This window comes from Peromyscus eremicus, chromosome 1 (assembly GCF_949786415.1).
Source record: "Peromyscus eremicus chromosome 1, PerEre_H2_v1, whole genome shotgun sequence".
Lineage (NCBI taxonomy): Eukaryota > Metazoa > Chordata > Mammalia > Rodentia > Cricetidae > Peromyscus > Peromyscus eremicus.
This window is the reverse complement of record NC_081416.1, coordinates 117724973-117745531: the sequence shown is the minus strand read 5'-3', so window position 1 is coordinate 117745531 and position 20559 is coordinate 117724973. Positions and strand designations below refer to the sequence as shown.

The 20559-nt window shown below is 47.0% G+C and overlaps 1 protein-coding gene across 1 annotated transcript in view; it reads right to left on the bottom strand.

The window, feature by feature from the left end:
* The window catches only part of Crtc3 (CREB regulated transcription coactivator 3), a 108201-nt gene that overhangs the window by 9789 nt on the left and 77853 nt on the right, over positions 1–20559 (bottom strand). The window contains exons 7-10 of the mRNA XM_059272371.1: positions 15170–15205; positions 11310–11392; positions 9962–10011; positions 2370–2587 (exon numbers count right to left, since the gene is read on the bottom strand). Of these exons, the coding sequence (XP_059128354.1) occupies positions 2370–2587; positions 9962–10011; positions 11310–11392; positions 15170–15205 (387 nt within the window). The remainder of the gene's footprint in view (positions 1–2369; positions 2588–9961; positions 10012–11309; positions 11393–15169; positions 15206–20559) is intronic.

The following is a 20559-nucleotide window of genomic DNA, read 5'->3' as shown; positions in this document are numbered from 1 at the left end:
GTGTACTGTGCTTGCACGTGCACACACGCACACCAAGTAAAACTATAACAAAAAGAAAAAACTGATAAAAATTATGGAAATGAAGAAATTACAAAATCAACTACTTTAGCTGGCAAAATTATGATGATTTAATTAAATTATTATTATTTTTTAACGGAGACAGGGTATTTATCAGGTAGACCAGGCCTGAGTAGAACCTGATTTGTAGCAGAGGATGACCTTGAACTCTTGAAATTCCTGCTTCTACATCACAACTGCTTGGAATGCAGGTGTGGAACACCATACCTAATACAAAACTACTAATTTTAGGAATGCTTATCTACTTAGTATGTAAGGTGTGTGTGGTGGCACACGAGCCATGGCCCACGTGGCGGTCAGAGGACAATTCTGTGGAGTCAGCTCTCTCCATCCACCTTTATGTTGGTTCTGAGGATTAAACTCAGGTGGCCAGGCTTGGCAACAAGGGCTTTTATCTACTGAGCCATTTCACAGCCCGAAAAAATCCTTTCAGAGTTAGAAATGATGGTTACGGTAGACTCCTGATAGTTATCCCACCACTCAGTCAATGAGAACAGGAGACCCAGGAGCTTGAATAGTAAGCAGAGCTGAAAGTCTGAACGCTGATTATAAAAGAAGCCTCCTTCAGAAAGAAAGCTTAACTAGTTTTCAAAAACAAGTGTACTGGGCCTTTTAAGACAAGTAGCTCAGGCCAGCCTGGAACTCGTGATGCATCTGCCTTAGCTTTTTACATTTTTAGGATCTATACTTAAAATATTTTCATGTGTAGGAATGCTTGTCTACACATATATATGAGCACCATGGGCATGCCTGGTGTTGGTGGAGCCCGAAAGAGCATTGGATTCCCTGGAACTGCAGTTACAGGGGATTATGAGCCATCGTGTGGATGCTGGGAACTGAACCTGGGTTCTTTGCACAGAGTAGCAAGTGCTCTTAACCAACGGGCCATTTCTGTAGCCTCTGTACCACACACTTTAAGGTGTGCATGACACTACAGAGCTAGACACTTATCTATGGTCTTCTGAATCAAATGATGCGTTCTGAAGAAGGTGACAGTAAATGACTGAACACGAGGTTTTGGCTAGAAGCAATGGGTAAAGCCTACAGGTGGCAGCTTCCTCAAGACCCCAGGGAGCTATGGGGGATGTTGTTTTGTTTCAGGGACCCTGGGCATCATTGCTCACTGAGAATTCATCTAAAAGGGGACTTGCCCAGGCTGAGTCTAGAACTCTCAAAGGGTTTAAGAGTTCCTGTTGTGAAACAAATCAAAGAAACGCAGAGCTAAGAGACTGGTGTCTTCTTAAAGAGTATCCCAGGTCCTCCAGAACATCTGGAAACACCCTGCATTCAAGACATTGTCATGGTGAGTTTGCCCATGTGTAACTTGATTTCTAAAAACTCAAAACTCAGTCTTACGAAATAAAAGATGGTTTATTAGTAGATGCCACCCCCTCCAAAAACAAAACAAAAACATCTCCTAAAACAAAAATAAAGGTGGTCTCTTCAACCAGTTGTGCAAAACGGAATCCACGCTGCTCAGCAGAAGTGCCATGGCACCACTGGAGACCTGGCAGGGAACCCTAAGGGGCCACTCCCAGGTGGGCAGGCTCTGCTCTGCCCGCCGAGTCTCACTGAACTCGAAAACCAGAAACCACTTCCTCCACCTACAGACTATCACTGAGGAACCCTTCCAGATGGAACATTCCACAGCAGTGCCTGAACTGGGGCTGCACCACACCACCAGAGGAGGGAGTGCCGCCTGCTCTGGGTGACAGGAGCAGTGTTGGTTCAACACGGAGTCAACACAGGGTCTGCGCTGGGGACAATCAAGCCTTCACGGCGACCCCACATTACAAGTTACATGACTCCAGCCAGCACCGCGTCCGTAAGCACTTGAATATTGCTGAACTGTAGTAGATTTCTACTTTAAGTATAAGTGTTTTCATCATGCCCACTGTACATTTTGTAAAATTGAAAATATTGTCCTTCTGAAATCCAGTGGGAACTGGAGAGAGCTAAGGAAATGGATTAAATGATAAAAGATCACCATATGCTGATAAGAACTGCTAGCGTTGTTCAGTTGGCATGGAACAGCACCTATGTCTCTACTCCCAAACACTCCTCCCCAAGCTCTCTGCATACATGGGCTTGTGCAGACAACGAAGAACGAGGAGCAGCTGAACTGTTCCAATGCTTGTCAGACAAGCAGAACTGGGACCCCAGAGCAGACACTAACCAGTATGAAGGACACTATCATATGTCACTGAGATGTGGTCACTCTCACCGAAAAATGCACCAAAGAGACACACCAGGGGACACGGCTAAGGTCCTTTCTACAGGGAAGTACTTACCAGAGGAGTTTCTTATCCCCAGGTGAGTCATAGCAGCTGGAAGATTGCCCACACTGTTCCCCACACTCATGCTCCCAAAGTGGTGGTCGCTGGTGTCCAGGGAGGCTGGGAGGGGTGCTGAGTAGTGGAGGTTGGTTAGATCTGGTAATGACCCTCCGGTGTTCAGGGTCCCCAGGAACGGGGAGAGGCCGATGTTTTGGCCATTATGCGGGAAAGCACTACAAGGAAGGAAGGAGGATTACTTTCTACAATGCGTTTGGCTGTTGGAGAATGGGACACACAGGATGCCCTTTCCCCATCAGGAATGCAGTCTCTGGAGACCCTGCCTCTCCTGAGAGAGTGGTCATCAGCTGACCCTCGCTGGTGAAATGGGACAGACGACCTCACCCATGCTTCCCTTACGGGGTGTTCCCAGATCAGTTCAGATTATGAATGCTGAAAGTTCTCTCACTGCATAAAATGTGAGATGTTACGGCATGTTTAGAGTTCTTTTTGCTAGCTTTCTAAATTATTTTTGCTACCAAAATCACACAAAAAAAGCAACAATATACCTCCCAGGATATACTGTTTTGATTACATTTCCATAAACTTTAAAAACATAACAATTTTCATTTTTTAAAGATTTGCTTTCTTTTTATTTATGCCTATGTGTGTGCATGTGTGCACTCACGTGTGTGCACTCACGTGTGTGCACTCACGTGTGTGCACTCGAGTGCACGCACACACAAGTGCATTGACAGAGGTGCAAGTGCCCTGGAAGGCCAGAAGAGAGTTGTGCTGGATAATATTTTGTTTGTTTTTTGAGACAGGGTTTCTCTGTGTAGTTTTGGAGCCTGTCCTGGATCTCACTCTGTAGACCAGGCTGTCCTTGAACTCACAGAGATCCCCCTGGCTCTGCCTCCCGAGGGCTGGGATTAAAGGCGTGCGCCACCGCTGCCAATTTCTTAACTGGTGCTTAATGGGGGAGGATCCAGCCCATTATGTATGGGGCCATCCCTGGGCTGGTGGTCCTGGGTTCCATGAGAAAGCAGACTGAGCAAACCAGGAAGCAGCACCCTCCACGGCCTCTGCATCAGCTCCTGCCTCCAGGTTCCTGCCCTGCTTGAGTTCCTGCCCTCACTGCTTTTGAGGATGAACTGTTGTTATATGGAACTGTGAGTGAAATAAACCCTTCCCTCCCCAAATTGCTTTTGGTCAAAGTGTTTCATCACAGCAATAGTAATCCTAACTAAGAAAGGGTGTTGGACCCCTAGCGCTGAAGTCACAAGTGGTTGTAGGTACCCATCCAGTCCTCTGTAGGAGCAGGCAGCAAGTGCCCTTTATCATTGAGCCATCTCTCCAGCCAAGTTTCCATAATCTTGAAAATAAGGAAACATATTGCCATTCATTTATTAAAACCACTGACTGGTCATTGTGTGCCAGGCCCAAGGCAGGCCCAGGAGGTACGATGAGCAAGTAAGGTGTATGCTCATGGTCGGGTCTGCCTTTGACATTTGTACAGCGGGGGCAGGGATGCAAGCTGCAAACGGAAGCTAGCATTGCATCTGATTTCATCTGTGTGTGCGTGGAGGGGGCGGGGAGTGCATACATGCAGAGGCCAGCGTAGGATGTCAGGTGTTCTGCTCGATGACTCTACTTTACTCCTTTGAGACAGGGTCTCTCTCTGGACCTGGAACTAGGAAGCCAGCAAGCCCCACTAATCCTCCTGTCTTCACTCCCAAAAGCAGCGGGGTTATAGGCATGTGTGCAGCCATACCCAGCTTTTCACGAGGAGACTGGGAATTTAAATTCAGCTTTCACAGCAAAAGCTCTTCTTACCCACTGAGCCTTCTCCCCAGCCCCTGCTTTAACTTTCCAAAGTTATAAACCAAAGAACAAACTTTTGTGTCTTGACAAAGCATACGTTTATAATAGCTTGGATTCAAATGTAGACTTTCTAGAATTCTTGGGGCCCTGCACTAGCACACACTGGGACAGGCAGCCCAATCCTCAGTCCATATTTCCTTTTCCTACCCAGCCCTGGTTTGCACTGGAAGGCAGGTATGTAGACATTGCACATACATGTGGACTGTGGGTCCCTGCAGACCCTTGGACTGTGTGCAGTTTGGGAGTGGGCCCTCTAAGGGACAAGGCTTCTTAGTCCTCGTATGAGGGAACCATATTCTTGGAGTCCACAGATGGAGCAGCATGATGATCAAGCAGGCAACTGTAACACGGCAGGAAGCATGCTGTGCTAGGAGTCAATAGGGTGGTACAACCAAGAGGTACAAGCAAAACCAGGCACAAAAGCTGGAGATGCCAAAGACAGGGAGAGTTGTAGCGAGGAAGGCTTTGCTAGGGATGTCACAGTGCTCGGGGAACCTCAAGATGCTTGGTGTGGCTGGGGTCAGTGCAAGTAGTACCGGTGTTGAGAGGTGAGGTGGGAGAGGCAGAAGGGAGAGGAAACACAGGGAAGACGCTGTTGGGATGAGTCAGTCTTGGACTGTAGGAGAGGGAGCCAAGTGCGAGCTAGAGAAGCTACTGTCGTCACAGTGGGAAAGACTCAAGGGGAAAGAGGGTGGCAGAAGAGATGGATCAGGAGGCTCTTGCAGTGACCCAGCCTGATCCAGGACAGAGCAGTGTGGCTGAAGAGACAGGAACAGCTGAAGCAAACCGCATGAGCCAGAGCGGGGAAGGAGTGATTCAGTCGACACAGCACATAGTGTGGAGCAGTTACGGGTGCAACCACTGGCCTCAGGGCCTGCAGGAGACCCCGACAAAGCATGGTCCTAAAGAGTGCAACTTAGGAAATCCAGCTTACTCCTGCAATAACAGAGCCTAATGGTATCTAGAATGGAGGGAGTGAGCAGCAGATGGGAGGAGGCTTCTGGAGGCACAGGAAGCTAAGTTTGAAAGCTAAAGAATTCAGGTGCACTAGGCAGGAAAACCATTTCAGGCGTAGGTCAAAGCAGGGGCAAAAAGGAGGCCTGAAGCACACTGTATGTCTAGGAACCGTGAAGACTGATGACCACTGACGGGTAAGTGCAGGAGGGCAGGAAGTGATGGAGGTGGGACTGGAGAAGTGGGCATAGAACACCCCAGGCTGGCAGAGTGCTGAGGGCAAGGACACCAGGGGAAATTTTCTTAGAATGGTTTCGGGGACAGATCTGGGAGGCAAAGAGCAGAGCCTGGAGGCAAAGGGGCAAGCGGTAACTGTGCTGAGTTAACAGACCAGAGCATGCAATGACATGGGAGCATGGGAACGGAGAAGTGGGGATGGATGCTGGAGGCATCTGGCCTGGGATAGCCACTCGCCGAGATGGGGGCCACTAGACCTGATGATAGACTGGGGGAAGGGCAGAAAGATGGGTGAGAGCATAAATCCTATCTTAGATACTTAGCTTTGGCTGCACAGGAGGACATGCAATTGGGATGTCCCTCACTGGGGGACACCCTAGAGGAGGTGACTCTTAGTCTGGTGGAATACTGAAATAATGGAAGCAGAAGCTGGGCTTCTTTCAAAAGTGTGGCTGGCTGGTGATGGGGCTCGGGAACTGTGGAATAATCTTTTTGAACACTGTGAGTATGTATTACTCTCATTGGTTAATAAAGAGCTGATTGGCTGATGACTAGGCAGGATTTTCAAGGCAGAGAGAACACTGAGAAGAAGGACGTTGGAGTCTCGGGGGTTGCAAGGAGATGCAGAGAAGGAGGAGATAAACTTGCCATACTGAGATAAGGTACTGAGCCATGTGGAAGAACATAAGATATAAATATGGGTTAATTAAAGCTCTAAGAGCTAGTTAGTAACAAGCCTAAGCTATCAGCTGAGCATTTATAACTAACAATAAGTCTCTGTGTGGTTATCTGGGAGCCAGCTGCGGGACAGGGCTGACTGCAGGGACACAGAAAAAGTCAGCTTACACTCAGGAGTTAAGTGCACTGGTTGCCCAGAAGACCCAAGTTTGCCAACATCTTCATGGTGGCTCAGAACCATCTGTAACTCCAGTTCCAGAGAATATGATGCCCTCTTTCAGCCTACAGCACATGGCATACACATGGTACACAGACATACATGCAAGCAAAACACCTGTACACATAAAATTGTGTGTGTGTGTGTGTGTGTGTCTGAGAATTCTAGACATCAGAGGGAACAATCGGTAGTGGAGAGAGGTCTCAGAAAAGCCAGTGCAGCAGAGGGCCAGGAACTGGAAGCGATGCACCTTGATCAGGAAGGTGCCCTGATGGAGAAGAGGCTGGGGAGAAGGAAGCTGTGGGAAGTGTCAGCAGCAGAAGGAAGCCGAGTGTGTGTTCCTCAACAGCCTCTTCTCTTTGTAAAAGGAACCAAGGAACTGGGCGAGGTTAACTGAAGGAGCTAGGGAGAACCTGGCAGTGGACGGGGTCAGGTGGACGAGTGAGGAAGAAAGGCTGCCGGAAGAAAACAACACGGAAACCTTATCTTCAGATGGCCGGATGTGTGGAACTGGCTACAGAGTCAAGATCAGGCACTAGAACATAAAACGGAGACAGTGGAGTAGCTCACTCAAGAGCAGGAGGGCCTCCTGTGTCAGCAGGCAGGAATAAAGGCTGAGACAGACACAAGAGTGGCCAGGTGGGTTGAGGACACCAGCAAAGAGGGAGACAGTGATGTGACCAATGTGAGCCTGGCCATTAGTGACATCAAAACAACTCTGTGGTTGAGAGAAATACAAACGGCTACTTCCTGAATGTTGCTACCATCACTCCAGTCCCCACTAGATCTGATGGAAGGCGAGCAATGTTCCTCCTGGTTCAGATCTCTCCAGTGAATTAAGTCGAGGTGTGATCTAACTACAGCCTCCTTACGCTCACCAGGGTCTTCGCAGGTGCTGTTCTCTCTGCCTGGGTCCCTCATGCCCTTTCTTCAGGCTGGATTCTGTCACCATTTCCCTATCAATGCCCACCTCCCTGCTGTGTTCCTCTGAGTTAACTGCTACCTCCTATGTGTGTCTCTAGAACACTGGCTCTTTACAAGCAGGGACTAACCTGTTCTGTTCACTATTGGATCTGGTGCCTACAATTAGGAGTCATTAACCATCCGCATGAACAGAACACTGATGGAATGCTATCTTTAACATAAAAGCAAGAAGGCAACTTCCTTTACGTAGCAGGTACTAGCTCTAGAGCTCTCCAGGGTTAACAGATTGCAGCCCCAGTTCTACAATGTAAGGCATTAGAGCCTGGAGTGTTGATTTGTCTAGGTGTCAGCCAAGACATGCTTTTAGTTAATTCATTATTATGTGTATGTGAGTGGTGTGTGGGTGTGGGTGCATGCACAGAGGCTGGAGGAAGAGGCTGGCTGTCCCGCATTAAATCATTCTCTGCCTTGTTTCCTTGACACTCTCTCATTGAACCCGGAACTAGGCTGGTGGTCAGCAAGTCCCAGCGATCCTCATGTTTCCGTCCCTTCCACAGTGCTGGATGCACACAACCATGCTCAGTTTCTTACATGGGTACCAGGGATTTGAACTCAGATCCTTATGCTTGCATAGAGAGCTCTCTTACCCTCAGAGTCCTCTCCTTAGGCCTCCCTCCCCCATTTTTTAAAGACAGGGTATTAATTATCCCAGGCTGGCCTCAAACTTGCAGAGGATGACCGCACACTTCAGCTCTTCCTGCACTCACCTCTGTAATGCTGGGACTGCAGATGTGCACAGTCATACCTAGTTCATACAGTGCTGGGGATGGGACCATGGCTTTGTGCATGCTGGGCAAGCACTCTGCTAACTGAGCTACAATCCTAGCTCCCAATGTTTTGGTTTTTAAAACTCTTGGCCCTGTCTGTAGGAAGGTCCTGCATCTCTGGATGGGCTGGCCTCTTTGTCCTGTCATGTTCCTAGATTTCTGTTGTTCTAAAGAGGTCAATTCTCTTCTCGTTTCTGTGGGCTATTAATTACAGGAGTTTATATTTAACTGACTAAAAAAGCATTCCAAGCTGTGGGCACTCAATGCCCGATGCACTGCTGTGAAACCATGGGAGAGTGCTGTGGGATGTTCTGTATGGCAAATGTGTTGCTAATTAGTCAATAAATAAAACACTGATTGGCCATTGGCTAGGCAGGAAGTGTAGGTGGGACAAGGAGGAGAATAAAGCTGGGAAGTGGAAGGCTGAGACAGAGAGACACTGCCAGCGCCACCATGACAAACAGCATGTGAAGATGCTGGTAAGCCACGAGCCACATGGCAAGGTATAGATTTATAGAAATGGATTAATTTAAGCTGTAAGAACAGTTAGCAAGAAGCCTGCCACGGCCATACAGTTTGTAAGCAATATAAGTCTCTGTGTTTACTTGGTTGGGTCTGAACGGCTGTGGGACTGGCAGGTGAGAGAGATTTGTCCTGACTGTGGGCCAGGCAGGAAAACTCAAGCTACAGGAGAGTTTGGAAACACTATTTAGGAGTGGCCAGAAGTTAGTTTAATTTACCCATAGATACTCTAAAATGGGTGTTCGTGTCAAGCTAGATCATGAAAAGGTCTCATTTTCAAATCACACTGTTTTGGTCCTAGGAAGACTCGCTGGCTTTGGTGCCATGCTCTGGGACTATACTGAGAGACACTGTGACAAACGCCATGCAGCTTTCTCATAGCTCTCTCAGGACACTGTCCAGCCGAGGGGTCCTCCCCAGGAAGTATGCACAGATCATCCAGCGGTTTCAAAGGCTGGGGGAACTGTGGCCCCCTTAACAGTAGTCTGTTGGGGTCCCCTACACCAGCCTCCTTTTGGGTATCAATACCCAGGCTTCACAACCCTTTCTGCCCCCTTAATCTCCCTTACTCTCATCTTCTCACAAACTTGTTACATCTGTTCACACCACAAGTATGTTATACTGTATGTGCTTTAATAATCTACGCAAAATCTTTAGGGAGTAAATTTGTATGTTACAAAATCCATTTATTAAGCTGGGTGTGGTGGCACACACTTTTAATCTCAGCACTTGGGAGGCAGGTACAGATTGATTTCTGTGAGTTCAAGGCCAGCCTAGTCTACATAGTGAGTTCAAGGTCAGCCAGGGTTACATAATGAGACTCCTACCTCAAAACAAACAAACAACAACAACCCCCCAAAACAAATAATAAACATTGATTAATGAATAGTGCCATAGACTCATTTTAAATTATAAGTCTTACTATTCACCCTTTTTAAAATTGTAGTGAAATACATATACCATAATTTTACCCCTGTGACCATTTATGCATTGCATACTCAGAAGCATTAAGTACATTCATGGAACTTTTTCTTATCAACTTCTATGTAGCCAATCAAGTTAACTGATGCCCATGGCCTGCCCCGGGGTCCAGTGGACACGTGCACACTTGTATTTCCACCAGGTAGGTTCTGCGTGTGCCCAGAGTCAATCGGGCTTTTCTCAAACACATTTATGGCGGTTTTATTGGCTTTGGCAGTCATATAATGGAACTGCCTCAAATACACGAACTATATGTACCAAAAGAGCACAGCTCTTTTATGCAAATGCAGTTGACTTGGGTTTATAGAGAGCAAGCTATATTTCTCAGTTCTGTGACACAGCACAGAAGACTCTCAAGAACCTCTAGCAGAAGGAACATTACTTACTTGCCACCCCCAACATCACAGGATCGAGGGCGCCCAGACAGAGACTGGATCTGGGAAGAGACAAAGAAAGCTGGACTTACTCAATGCACAGCCAAATTCAAAGGTTTGAAAAGTGGGGATCTGAGCATCCTAGTTAGAGCCGGTGACAGACAGAACAGGCCAAGGGCATCTTTACAGAGCACCACGGAAGTTTGGGGAGGTTAAAAGTTCTTAACTTCCCAGTCAAAAGAGAAGTATAACATTAACATATTTTCTTGATTCCTTATTAATTTGTCTTTGAGGGAAATGGTTATTTCCCTCAAAGAGGCAAATATTTTGCACATTCAGATTTAAATATTTCTTTTCAACTGGCAAGAGAGAAAAAGAAGAAAAAGAAAAAGAAAAACAATTTCATTGTCCATGAAAAAGGACAATCTAATTAGAATGTACACTGGTGGGGACAGGGACGGATACTGCACAGCCACAGGACCAAGGGAGACAGCTCATCTCTTTACAGAGAGCAGCTCCAGGTACTTGGAGTGCACACCTGCATACCCATTTTCTGTCTTCTACAAACAGTCTCCAAAACCACCTTTCACAGCCAAGAGGGCAGAGAGCTGTTTAAATGTGTGGATTTTAGATCTTAGTTCTTTCAGGTCCCTCAAGAGAAAACATCAACTACATATCTTGCTTTTATAGAACCTTTCAGGATCACCCTAATGCTAGCAGACTGGGGTAGACTTGATGGAGGAGAAGGAGCAGGACTCTGATAGACAGGACAGTGAGGCCCAGAGACCAAACAACCAACTACATCTGAGCATCACTAGGCGCTGGAAGGAGGGACTTTTCTCTCAAAACAGCAGCTCTACTGAAAGAGAGGCCAAGCTTAGCCAGGGCCTCCCTCTCCTCAGCGGGGCGAGGTTTACACAGTGAGGTGGAGGCCAGCAGCAGGACTTTAGATACTAAGATTGAAGCTCAGGGAAATCCTAGTAAACAGATGACTCATCACCTGCTGCCTCTCAGAGAGCTTGGTCAAAGGCCTTTGCTTTCAGAAAGGATCATCCGGCAGGACGGCAATTCTCAACAGGGGCTGGAGAGTGGCTCAAAGCAGAGATGTCTGCCTTTGCGTGCCAACTCTCCAAGCTTCTGACCGGGAAAGGTCCAGTAGCTGAACGGTTTTCTTTTGAGAATCAGTGAATTCACACGAAAGCAAGGAAGCCACAGATCACGGTACTAATTCACCACTGCGAGCATGATTTTGTTTGGAAGCGCATCCCGGCTGTCTTTCCAGTCTCGGGGTCCAGCCCAATCCTCTCTTCCCTTCCCCCAGCTCTGGCGTCGGCCTCTGCACCGAGGACCGCTCACCCACCTCCTTGGTCTCCCACAGTTGTTCAGGCAGTGGCTTCGGAACATTGAACAGACTCTCTTCTTTCAACGGACCACGGAAAGAGGCTACAAAAGAGAGAAGCAGCACATTCACTGAACTAAAGTTAGCCACCTGACTTTTGGCCAAATAATTAGCTTAATTTAAAAGTGCTGGGGCAGGGTGGGGGTGGGGGGTGGAGGTGGGGGTGTTGCAAACCTTTAATACCAGTACTCAGGAGGCAGAGGCAGGTGGATCTTTGTGAATCTGAGGCCAGCCTACTCTACATAGGAAGTTCCAGGTCAGCTAGGGCTACACAGAAAGACCCTGTCTCGAAAGGGGGGAAAAAATAAAAAGAAAGAAAGAAAAGAAAAATATTGAAAAGTAGTTCTTAGCATTTGGGGCTAGCTGCCCTGGAACCTGCCACGTAGCCCAGGCTGACCTCAGACTTGTAGCTATCCACTGCCTTTGGCTCTGAGGTGGTGGGATTACAGGCATGTGCCACCCTGCCTAGTGAACAGGATTTCTTTAGCAAACATTTACTTTTTACATACTCCTTTTTCTTAATATTGTATTATTTTGTGTGTATGGATATTTTGCCTACATGTGTCTGTAATCTACTTGAATGCCAGCGCCCTTGGAGGCTAGAAGAGGGCATCAGATCCCATGGAACTAGTTATAGATGATTATGAGCTACCCTATGGGCACTAGGAATCAAACCCAGGTCCTCTGGCAGTGCTCTTAACCACTGAGCCATCTCTCCAGCCCCTTTATCAAATACTTATTGATAGTCCCCTGGGAAGTTGCTTTGTGTGTCATTGTGGGGGTTGAAGAAACAGATTCAAATTTGAGACAGTCTATAAACTAGCCAGGGGACGAAGGCAACACACTTAGGACAGTCATTAAGACTGAAGGAAGCCAGAGAGTAACGCATCCTCGCTTCAGAGCAGGGAAGAGAGGAATATCAAGGCTTTGGAGCTGGGTGGGCTGGGCTCCCTTCAGAGACACAGCAAAGGGCATTCAAGCAAGAGCGTGGGGGAAAAGTAAAAGACCTCGAGAAGAGATGGTGCCTACCACCAGCCAGGGTGCTCTTTGTATGTGGACTACGGTCCAGGTAAAGGAGAGTGACAGGAAATAAAATGCACAGGCATGAGACCAGGCCAGGGCCCTGCGGGCATGAGAAAAGATAAGGAAGAACACACACACACACACACACACACACACACACACACACACACACACTGATAAAGAAAGGATGAAATAAAGAGGGAAACAACAGATGAAGAGTGGGTTGGGGAGGTGGCCCGGTGGGCAGACAGAGCGCTTGCCCTGTAAGAGTGAGGACCAGAGTTTGGATCCCCAGAATCCATGTAAACCAGGTAGGCATGCAGCTGCCTGTAATCCCAGAGCATCAGGGAAGGGACGGGGCTCCTTGCTCCTGGAGCAGGCTTGGCTAGCTAGGTTAGTCTAAATCAGCAAGTGCTGCATTCAGCAGGTCTCCTACCTCAGTAAGTGGAGAGTAATCAAGGAAGATACCCAACTCTGGGCTTCCACATGAATGTGCATGTATGTGCAAGTGCCCTCCAAGGTGTCCACATACATAAACACAGCACACACACACACACACACACACACACACGTACACGAATGGAGAATAGAAACAACGCATGGAAATCACAGTGGCAGTGAAGCTACTTGGTAAACGCTGGGATGGGGAATAAGGAAGGACTGATCATCACCAGGCACATCTGGCTGAACAGCTGACAGGGGTTCTAATGGGTCTTTAATGTTACAGGATGACCTGGCTCTACCTGAAGGGACTGTTCCTCGGCTGTGATAACACTCTCAGCCATACCAATGAAAGCAAGAAGGCCGGCTAAGCCACAAACCAAGTGAAGGCTTTTTGTTCTCAGACACAGAGCAGAGGTCAAAGGCGAGCTCTGAGGAACTATGTGATCTAATGTCAGGAAGATTATTCAACAGCAGACCCTGGAGACTGCTCGGAATGAGGGACCTGCAGGGTTCTGGGGACTGCATGGCTCCACTGTGACTGTCTTGCCTGTCCTGCCCTTGGCCCACACAAGATGAGTAACAGACCCCAGGAAGTCACTTAAAAGTGAGATCAAACTAGGCATGTTGGCACAAGCCGCAATTCCAGCATGTAGAAGTAGAGGCAGGAGGATCAGGGTTCAGTGCTAGCCTGGGCTACATGATACCATATCTCAAAGAACAAACAATAATACAAGGGCCAAAATTTCAGAATGAACTCCGAGAAAAGCGTTAAACACTCGGAGTTTCCTTTTCCTTGCAAGTTAATAAAACTGAGGAAATTATTACAACTGTGGACTTCCCGAGTAACTACCAGTGGCTGGCCCAGCACCACACAGTGCTCACCATGGCTAACCCAGCGCCAGTGAAACAGACGCCACTTCTGCTGAGACAACCAGACTTTATCAGCATGCCTTTATGGTTCAAAGCAGGGGGAGAACAAGGATAACTATGTGCTCTGAAGGTTCTGCAGGAGCTAAGCAAGGCGGCCTCGTGACTCAAGGCCCAAAAGAGATCAGTCACAGGACTGTGTATGGGACAGGCCACAGTGCCTCAACAGGTTGTTTCCTTTGAGGAATTCATTGTTGTGGTTTCTTTCCATGTACAAGGTTTGTTGGGAATTCTTCAAAGAATTAACGGGGGATGGCCCTGAAGCAATTTCTTCATTTCTACCTTGAATGATCAGATGAATCAGTTTCAAGTTCTTATGATTTTATTTAACATCTAAAGTGGTTTGCTCAGAAAAGGAGTGTGCAGGGTGTGTCAGAGGGCTCCACCTCTCATGCGAGTGGTCCTTGCTTACCATGTTCTCCACAAGCCTGGCCTCTGTGACATACAAACTAATTTAGCCATCCAGCTGATTCAGATTATGAAAACTACACCTCAGCTTAGAAAGATCTAACAGTGCCAGGTATTAAATGACTAAAGGAACAGGTTTGGATCCCCATTTGTTGATGGTTTTCAGTTTCACTTCAGCAGATCTCTAGCATGATTTTAACTGGCTTTACAAAGCTCAGTGTCTTCTGCAAAATGCATAATTCAATCTTATAATAAATTTGCACTTACTTTTCTTTGAGACAGGATCTCATGTATCCCAGGCTAGTCTCAAGCTCTTTATGTAGCCAAGGTTATCCCTGAACTTCTGATCCTCCTGCCTCCACCTCCCAGGTGGAGGATGACAGGAGTTTACAACATGCTTGGTTTACTTGGTGCTGGAGAGTGAACTCTGGCTGCATGCATGCATGCCGAGTAGTCCACCATTTGAGTTACAGCCTTACTGCAAACTGGCACGTTCCTTGCCCTGCTTTCAAGTCTACCAATTACTCCCAGTGACTTTCTAAATGGGCTGAGGCAGTGTTGAGAAAGGCAGAAGAACAACTGTTTAAGTACTCGATTATTCATGTTTTCATGTGGCTGTAACTCTTGCTTCCTTGCACAACCTTGTGACTGTGGTACTGAGGGGACAAAGACCATTGTAATCTAGTCACACATTTCCCCTCTCATGGCTTTGATCATGTCTGGCTAATTTTCTTTTTTTTTTCTTTTTTTTTTCTTTTTTTTTTTTTTTGGTTTTTTCAAGACAGGGTTTCTCTGTGTAGCTTTTGCGCCTTTCCTGGAACTCGCTCTGTAGACCAGGCTGGCCTTGAACTCACAGAGATCCGCCTGCCTCTGCCTCCCGAGTGCTGGGATTAAAGGCGTGCGCCACCACCGCCCGGCGTCTGGCTAATTTTCTTAGAGCATCTCAGGTAAGTAAAGTAACCTAAGCAGCAGTTGTCGGTCTTCACATAGGGACTGTCAACCCCAACACCTGCTCATACCTTCCCCATGGCCATCATTTTCTCCATCACAGAAACCTGGCAGAAAAGAGAAGAAAGAGAAAAACACTTTTATATGTGGTGCTCTCATTTATTAATGCATTAGAATAACTTTCTGATGTGAAATATAATTTTTGAAAATTCTAAAGCAGTTTTGACAATGCTCATTCCAGGTGCTTCAGCAATCACACTACAAACAGACGCAGTTATTCTGAGTCTAGAGTTGGGGCCCAAGTGCTTTTCCTTTAAAGTGTCTTTAACTGTTCTTGCTGATCCTGTCTCAAGAGAACAGCGGTCGACAGTCTGAGAAATCATTGAAAGCAGTCTATCTTCAAAATACAAAGCAAACACGTTTGCTCTGTCACACCTCCAAGTGTGTCATCCTAGGGGAGGGCAGGCAGCTTGGAACCCCGAGCCACTGTTCTGACACTTACCATGGGTGGAGGTTCCATGATGGACGCGGTGACATATTCTGGATTCTTACACGAGTTGTTTTAAAAAATACATATCTAGAGTCTAAGCCAAGATAAGGGTATATGTGATAGCTATTTACGATTTTTAAAAGCTGATTTGGAATCAGCCCTGACTGAATGAAGAGCTATGAAGTATGCTTCAGATGACTACGCAGAGTCCCTTCAGCACCTAACTAAACTGAAGAGCCGCCCCCAACACGGCTAGCTAACCACTCCCCTCGGAGCAATCACTACACCCAGTGAGTTTCCAGCATAGACTCAGGATACAATTCTAAGTCTAAGCCTTTAAACACAGCTCAGCTTAGGTAAGTTTCTGGAAGAAATGGTTAAACTATAAATTAACCCAATTAGTCTATAAAACTTAAAATACCTAATAATCATTCACTCAACAGATACTTGCTCAGTTCCTGCAGCATGCGTTAGAGGGTTGGGGCAGGTGGTGCAGGGCAGACAGGAGGAGGCAGAGCTATGGCGTTTTAGGGACAGATGGACACTAACAGTTCCCAAGGATGCCAAAAGCTCAGTAGTTAAGCATACTCACAAATCGCAGGCTTTCTCCCAGGCCCCCAGAAAACAGAATCTAAGTTAGTGGTTGAAAACCATTTTAGTGCATCTACAAGACCACTAGGGTCATTTTTTTTTCTTTTTGGTTTTTTGAGACAGGGTCTCTCTATGTAGCCCTGGCTGTCCCAGAACTCCCTCTGTAGCCCACGCTGGCCTCGAACTCACAGAGATCTGCCTTCCTCTGCTGGGATTAAAGGTGTGCACCGCCACTGCTGGGCCACTAGGGTAAACTTGTTAAGATGAGGATTCCTGGACCCACCCTTTAAAGATGTTGATGCAGAAGGTATGTGAATTGTATGTCACTCAACAGCACACAGAGTGCTTGCCGAGCATGCTGAGGCCGTGGATTTGAACCCAGCACCACAAAGGAAAAAGGAAAAAAAAAAAAAAAAAAAAAAAGGAAAGAAAAGGAGAAAAGCGAACTGGCCAAGTTGCACAGAGCTGGATAAGCGGCTACTAATCAGTCTGTGACTTAGCACTCTAGGGAAAGGCCGTGTGGCCAGGAGGCCATCAGAAAATGCAGGGCACAGGGACAAAGGCAGCGCTCCAGAGTCAGCATTGACAGAAGGAGGGACAGAAGCTTCTCATGCAGTATGGCTTTTGAGAAAGGGCAAAAAAACGTGACCGTTCTGACCACCAAAACATGATGATCCTATTAAAAATGGCAACTTACATTTTATAAAATGGTCTACTATGGTACACTGAAGAATCTCTTCATCAAGACACTCTAAGTTTAACTACTAAGGCTGACCAGTCCCTACAGCATGAAGAGCTAACTGGGGGTCACCATGTGAATCTCAGAGGTGAGCAGATTCTCTGTGGGGTATCCTGCTGTGTCACCCTCTTCCCCAGACTGGTGCAGGAGGCAGGCTTCATCCCTAGGCAGGCAGGGAGGACCAGGGAGGGAGATGATAACACTTGCTGCGTGCCAGGGACCTCCCACAATGATCTCATGTAATCCTTGGAGCAACTGTCTGAGATATGAGCTCTCACCACACCCAAGAGCACACTGCTGGTTCTGGGACTAGAACTCTGGGCATGGTACCTTCAGAAAGTCCATGTCCCTAGCCAAGGTGCTGTCCCCGGAGGAATGTAGGCGAGTGGAGGAAAGGTTAAAGCGCTGCCTCCTCCTGGGTGAAACAGGAGTGGGAAGGAGTAAGGACAGGGGAGGAGAGGAGGAAGACACACGGCAGGGGCCAGAAGGTGGAGAGCAGAGGCCTGCGTTAGTAATGAGCCTTAGAGACTGTTCTTGTGGCAGAACCTGAGATGCTTTGGGACAGCCTCAAGGCCAGGACACCATAGAAAACCAACAGACTGGCCAAGAAGCCCAGAGGTGGGGTACTTGGCAGTACAGACACAAGGCACACACACTGCAGAGAGCAAGAGCAGTTGGTCTGGAGTGTGGGGTGAAGGCAAGCGAATAAGGGAAACTAAACATCACTCTCAGGGGTCCACCTAAGTGACCAGAGGACGGGGGCAGCCATGACTGACAAATGTATTTGAAATTAACATATAAATAAAATAGCCAAATTTAGACTTCTACTGCTACTACTACCGTTACTACTACACACAATTACACACACACACAAAATTCCAAAGGGTACAACTTTAACAAAAGTGATGAGAACAGAAAGCAGGGAATTATGACTAGGTATCTAGAAAAAGAGGAAATTCATTCACTGCAGTCCCACAGGGGGCAGGACAGCAACGACCAACGCCACATCTGTGTTGTAGGAAACCCGTAGCCTTGGAGCCTCAGAGGGTTGATCTAACTAACATCTGAGACCATGTTCCTTTTATGTGCTCCCATGTCTGGCAAGCCTACATAATGCCTCACAGTCTTCATGTGAAGTAGAAATACAAGGTGTAGATATTGTAACCACAGTGAATCCTAAGAGAAGTTTCTAGAATTCCAGCCTTCCTCTCTGGGCCTTCCTGCTACCCTGATGACACTTTTGTTTTTGTTTTGTTTTTTATATTTTATTTTATTCCTCCCCCTGGCACCCTGGTGTGTGTGTGTGTGTGCGCGTGTAGAGGTCAGAAGACATCCTTGGGTGTTAGTCCTTCCTCAACTCCACCTTCTTTGAGTCAGGGTCTCTTCTCATTTGCTGCTGCATACTCCAGACTATCTGGCCCACCAACTGGAGACCTTCCCATAGAAGCACTCAGATTACAGTGCACATGGCAACATCTGGCTTCTACATGGATTCTGGGCATCTACACACAGGTTCTCATGTTGGCATGGTAAGTGTTCCGCCTGCTGAGTCTTTGCCCAGCGGAGGTGTCTGTGTCAGGGAGACAGGTGTCACTGGCAGGCTTAGCTCTCCTGTGGCTACTTGACTTTAAACTGTCTCCTTACACTGTGAGTCAGAGCTTAGTGCTGCCTGAAGGGTCACTGAGCTACAGATCACATCTCCACCCCTCAGAGGAGACTCAAGGGACTACAGTCCTCAGCCATGGCGGTTTGTAGTCACAGGCTGCACTCTGCCCTTGGTTCCTAGCTGCTCCCTGAAGAACAAGGGCCACTTTAGCTTTTTCTACATGCTACTATGAAGGAGGACAGTTTGGAGATAAAACCAAGCTGTGGGGCAGGGCAAGTGTCACAGAGAGCCATTGTGCTGATCCACCCACATGGATATATGAAACAGTAATTAAACTACACATGCTACCAGGGGAATGGGTAATTCAACAAGAGAGAGAAATTATAAAAACCCTGTTTGGTTGCAGAAAAGTTTATTCCTGTCATTTACAACTTCATATCATTTATGTCTAATTGTCATGTAATTCAATAACCATCATGAAAAGTACCATGTATCAGACTAACAGCTTTGCTTCCTGGGGATACAAACTGAGCTGGCAAATGGATCATATACTTGATGGCTCCTGTAGCTAGAGCGGGCACTCCCTCATCATCTGCTCCCAGTAACAACAACAACAACAACGATGACGGGCCTCCATCACTATGCTCAGCAAAGATTCCCAGGAAAGGGCCATTATTATTATTCCTACTACAGAATCTAGTTCTGGGCTTTGGTTATATTTTCCCATCACTTTTAAAATCTTTACTTTATTTGGTGGGTCCTATAAAAAGAAATACTTTTTTTGTGAAGCTAGTTGGTATTTTTAAAATCCAAAAGGAAAGAAAATGAAAAACTTTAATGAATTACAGGGGGAAAATACATAAAACCATTTAAAATAGCTCCCACCAACAAATATAATTCCCCAGAAATAATTCCCATCCTTGGAGACTTGAATAATATTTTAAACACACTGGCTTTCCCATGTAAACACATCCATATTTGGACGTGTTTCTGAGTTCTGTGATATGGAGGCGACCGCAGAAGCAAGCTCACAGTGCAGACATCCATGCTGGGGGCTGGCCCACCTTCTGCAGCTGGCAGATACTGTGGCTCACGATTTCCAACACTGACTTGAAAAGGAGAGCCCACCAAAGTTCCCAAGACAGCCCAGGAGCCCTGTCCAGGCCTCAGGCCTTCCTCCCACTTCCTTCTTGCTGCTCATGGAGCAGGGTCTGATGGCTCCACCTCTCATTCTCAGCCTCACACCCGCTGACAGCTCTCTCTTCTTCCCTCTTAGAGTAAATATTCAATTCAATTTCTCTTTACACGGGAGCGCAAATGCTCCTTAAACTACTAATGGTTCCCTTGTCCTCTCCAGGCCATTAGTCTCTTCTAGAAAGGATAATCTCAGCACAGAGGGCAACACCAAGGCTCCAGGGAAGATCATGTGAGGGAAGATCACGTGAGGCTAGTTGGCACCCAGTCAGGGTGACAAAGGCCTTGCTGTGTGCACAGGCACCCCACTGGTTAGTCTCTGCTTTTTAAGGCTTTGTTTATACATAGCCATCTCTACCTGTCCTGAAGCCAATCTCAGCTAACTTCCCACACACCCCACTTCTCTAAGCACTGTTGAGTGACCCATCTCCAATTCCAACTTCCCTGCCAACTTCCCTCTCATATTCCCATGTGTGGAAATACAGCAGATGTCCCTGACCAATTCCAAAGCTCCCAGGCTTCACAAAGAGTCATTTCAGCAAATGAACTGCACCAAGGGAACAAATACAGTAACAATTACTATCAAATCTTATCCCTACTATATGCAAGGAAGTAAGACCATGAATGGCTCTCCTGGGAAGGAACAGACATTTTAGGCTTTAAATAAACCAACACTGTGAAGAAAATGGGAAAAGCTAGTATCTAGGTCAGTCCTTACACTCAGAGTCAACCTGTATATGGAAAAGATGATTCAAACCTGTGTTCTTTCTAGATTAGAAGGCCCAGAAAGATGTGCTTGGGAAGTATCTGAATGAAGCACCCCCACCGTGGTTGCAGGTTA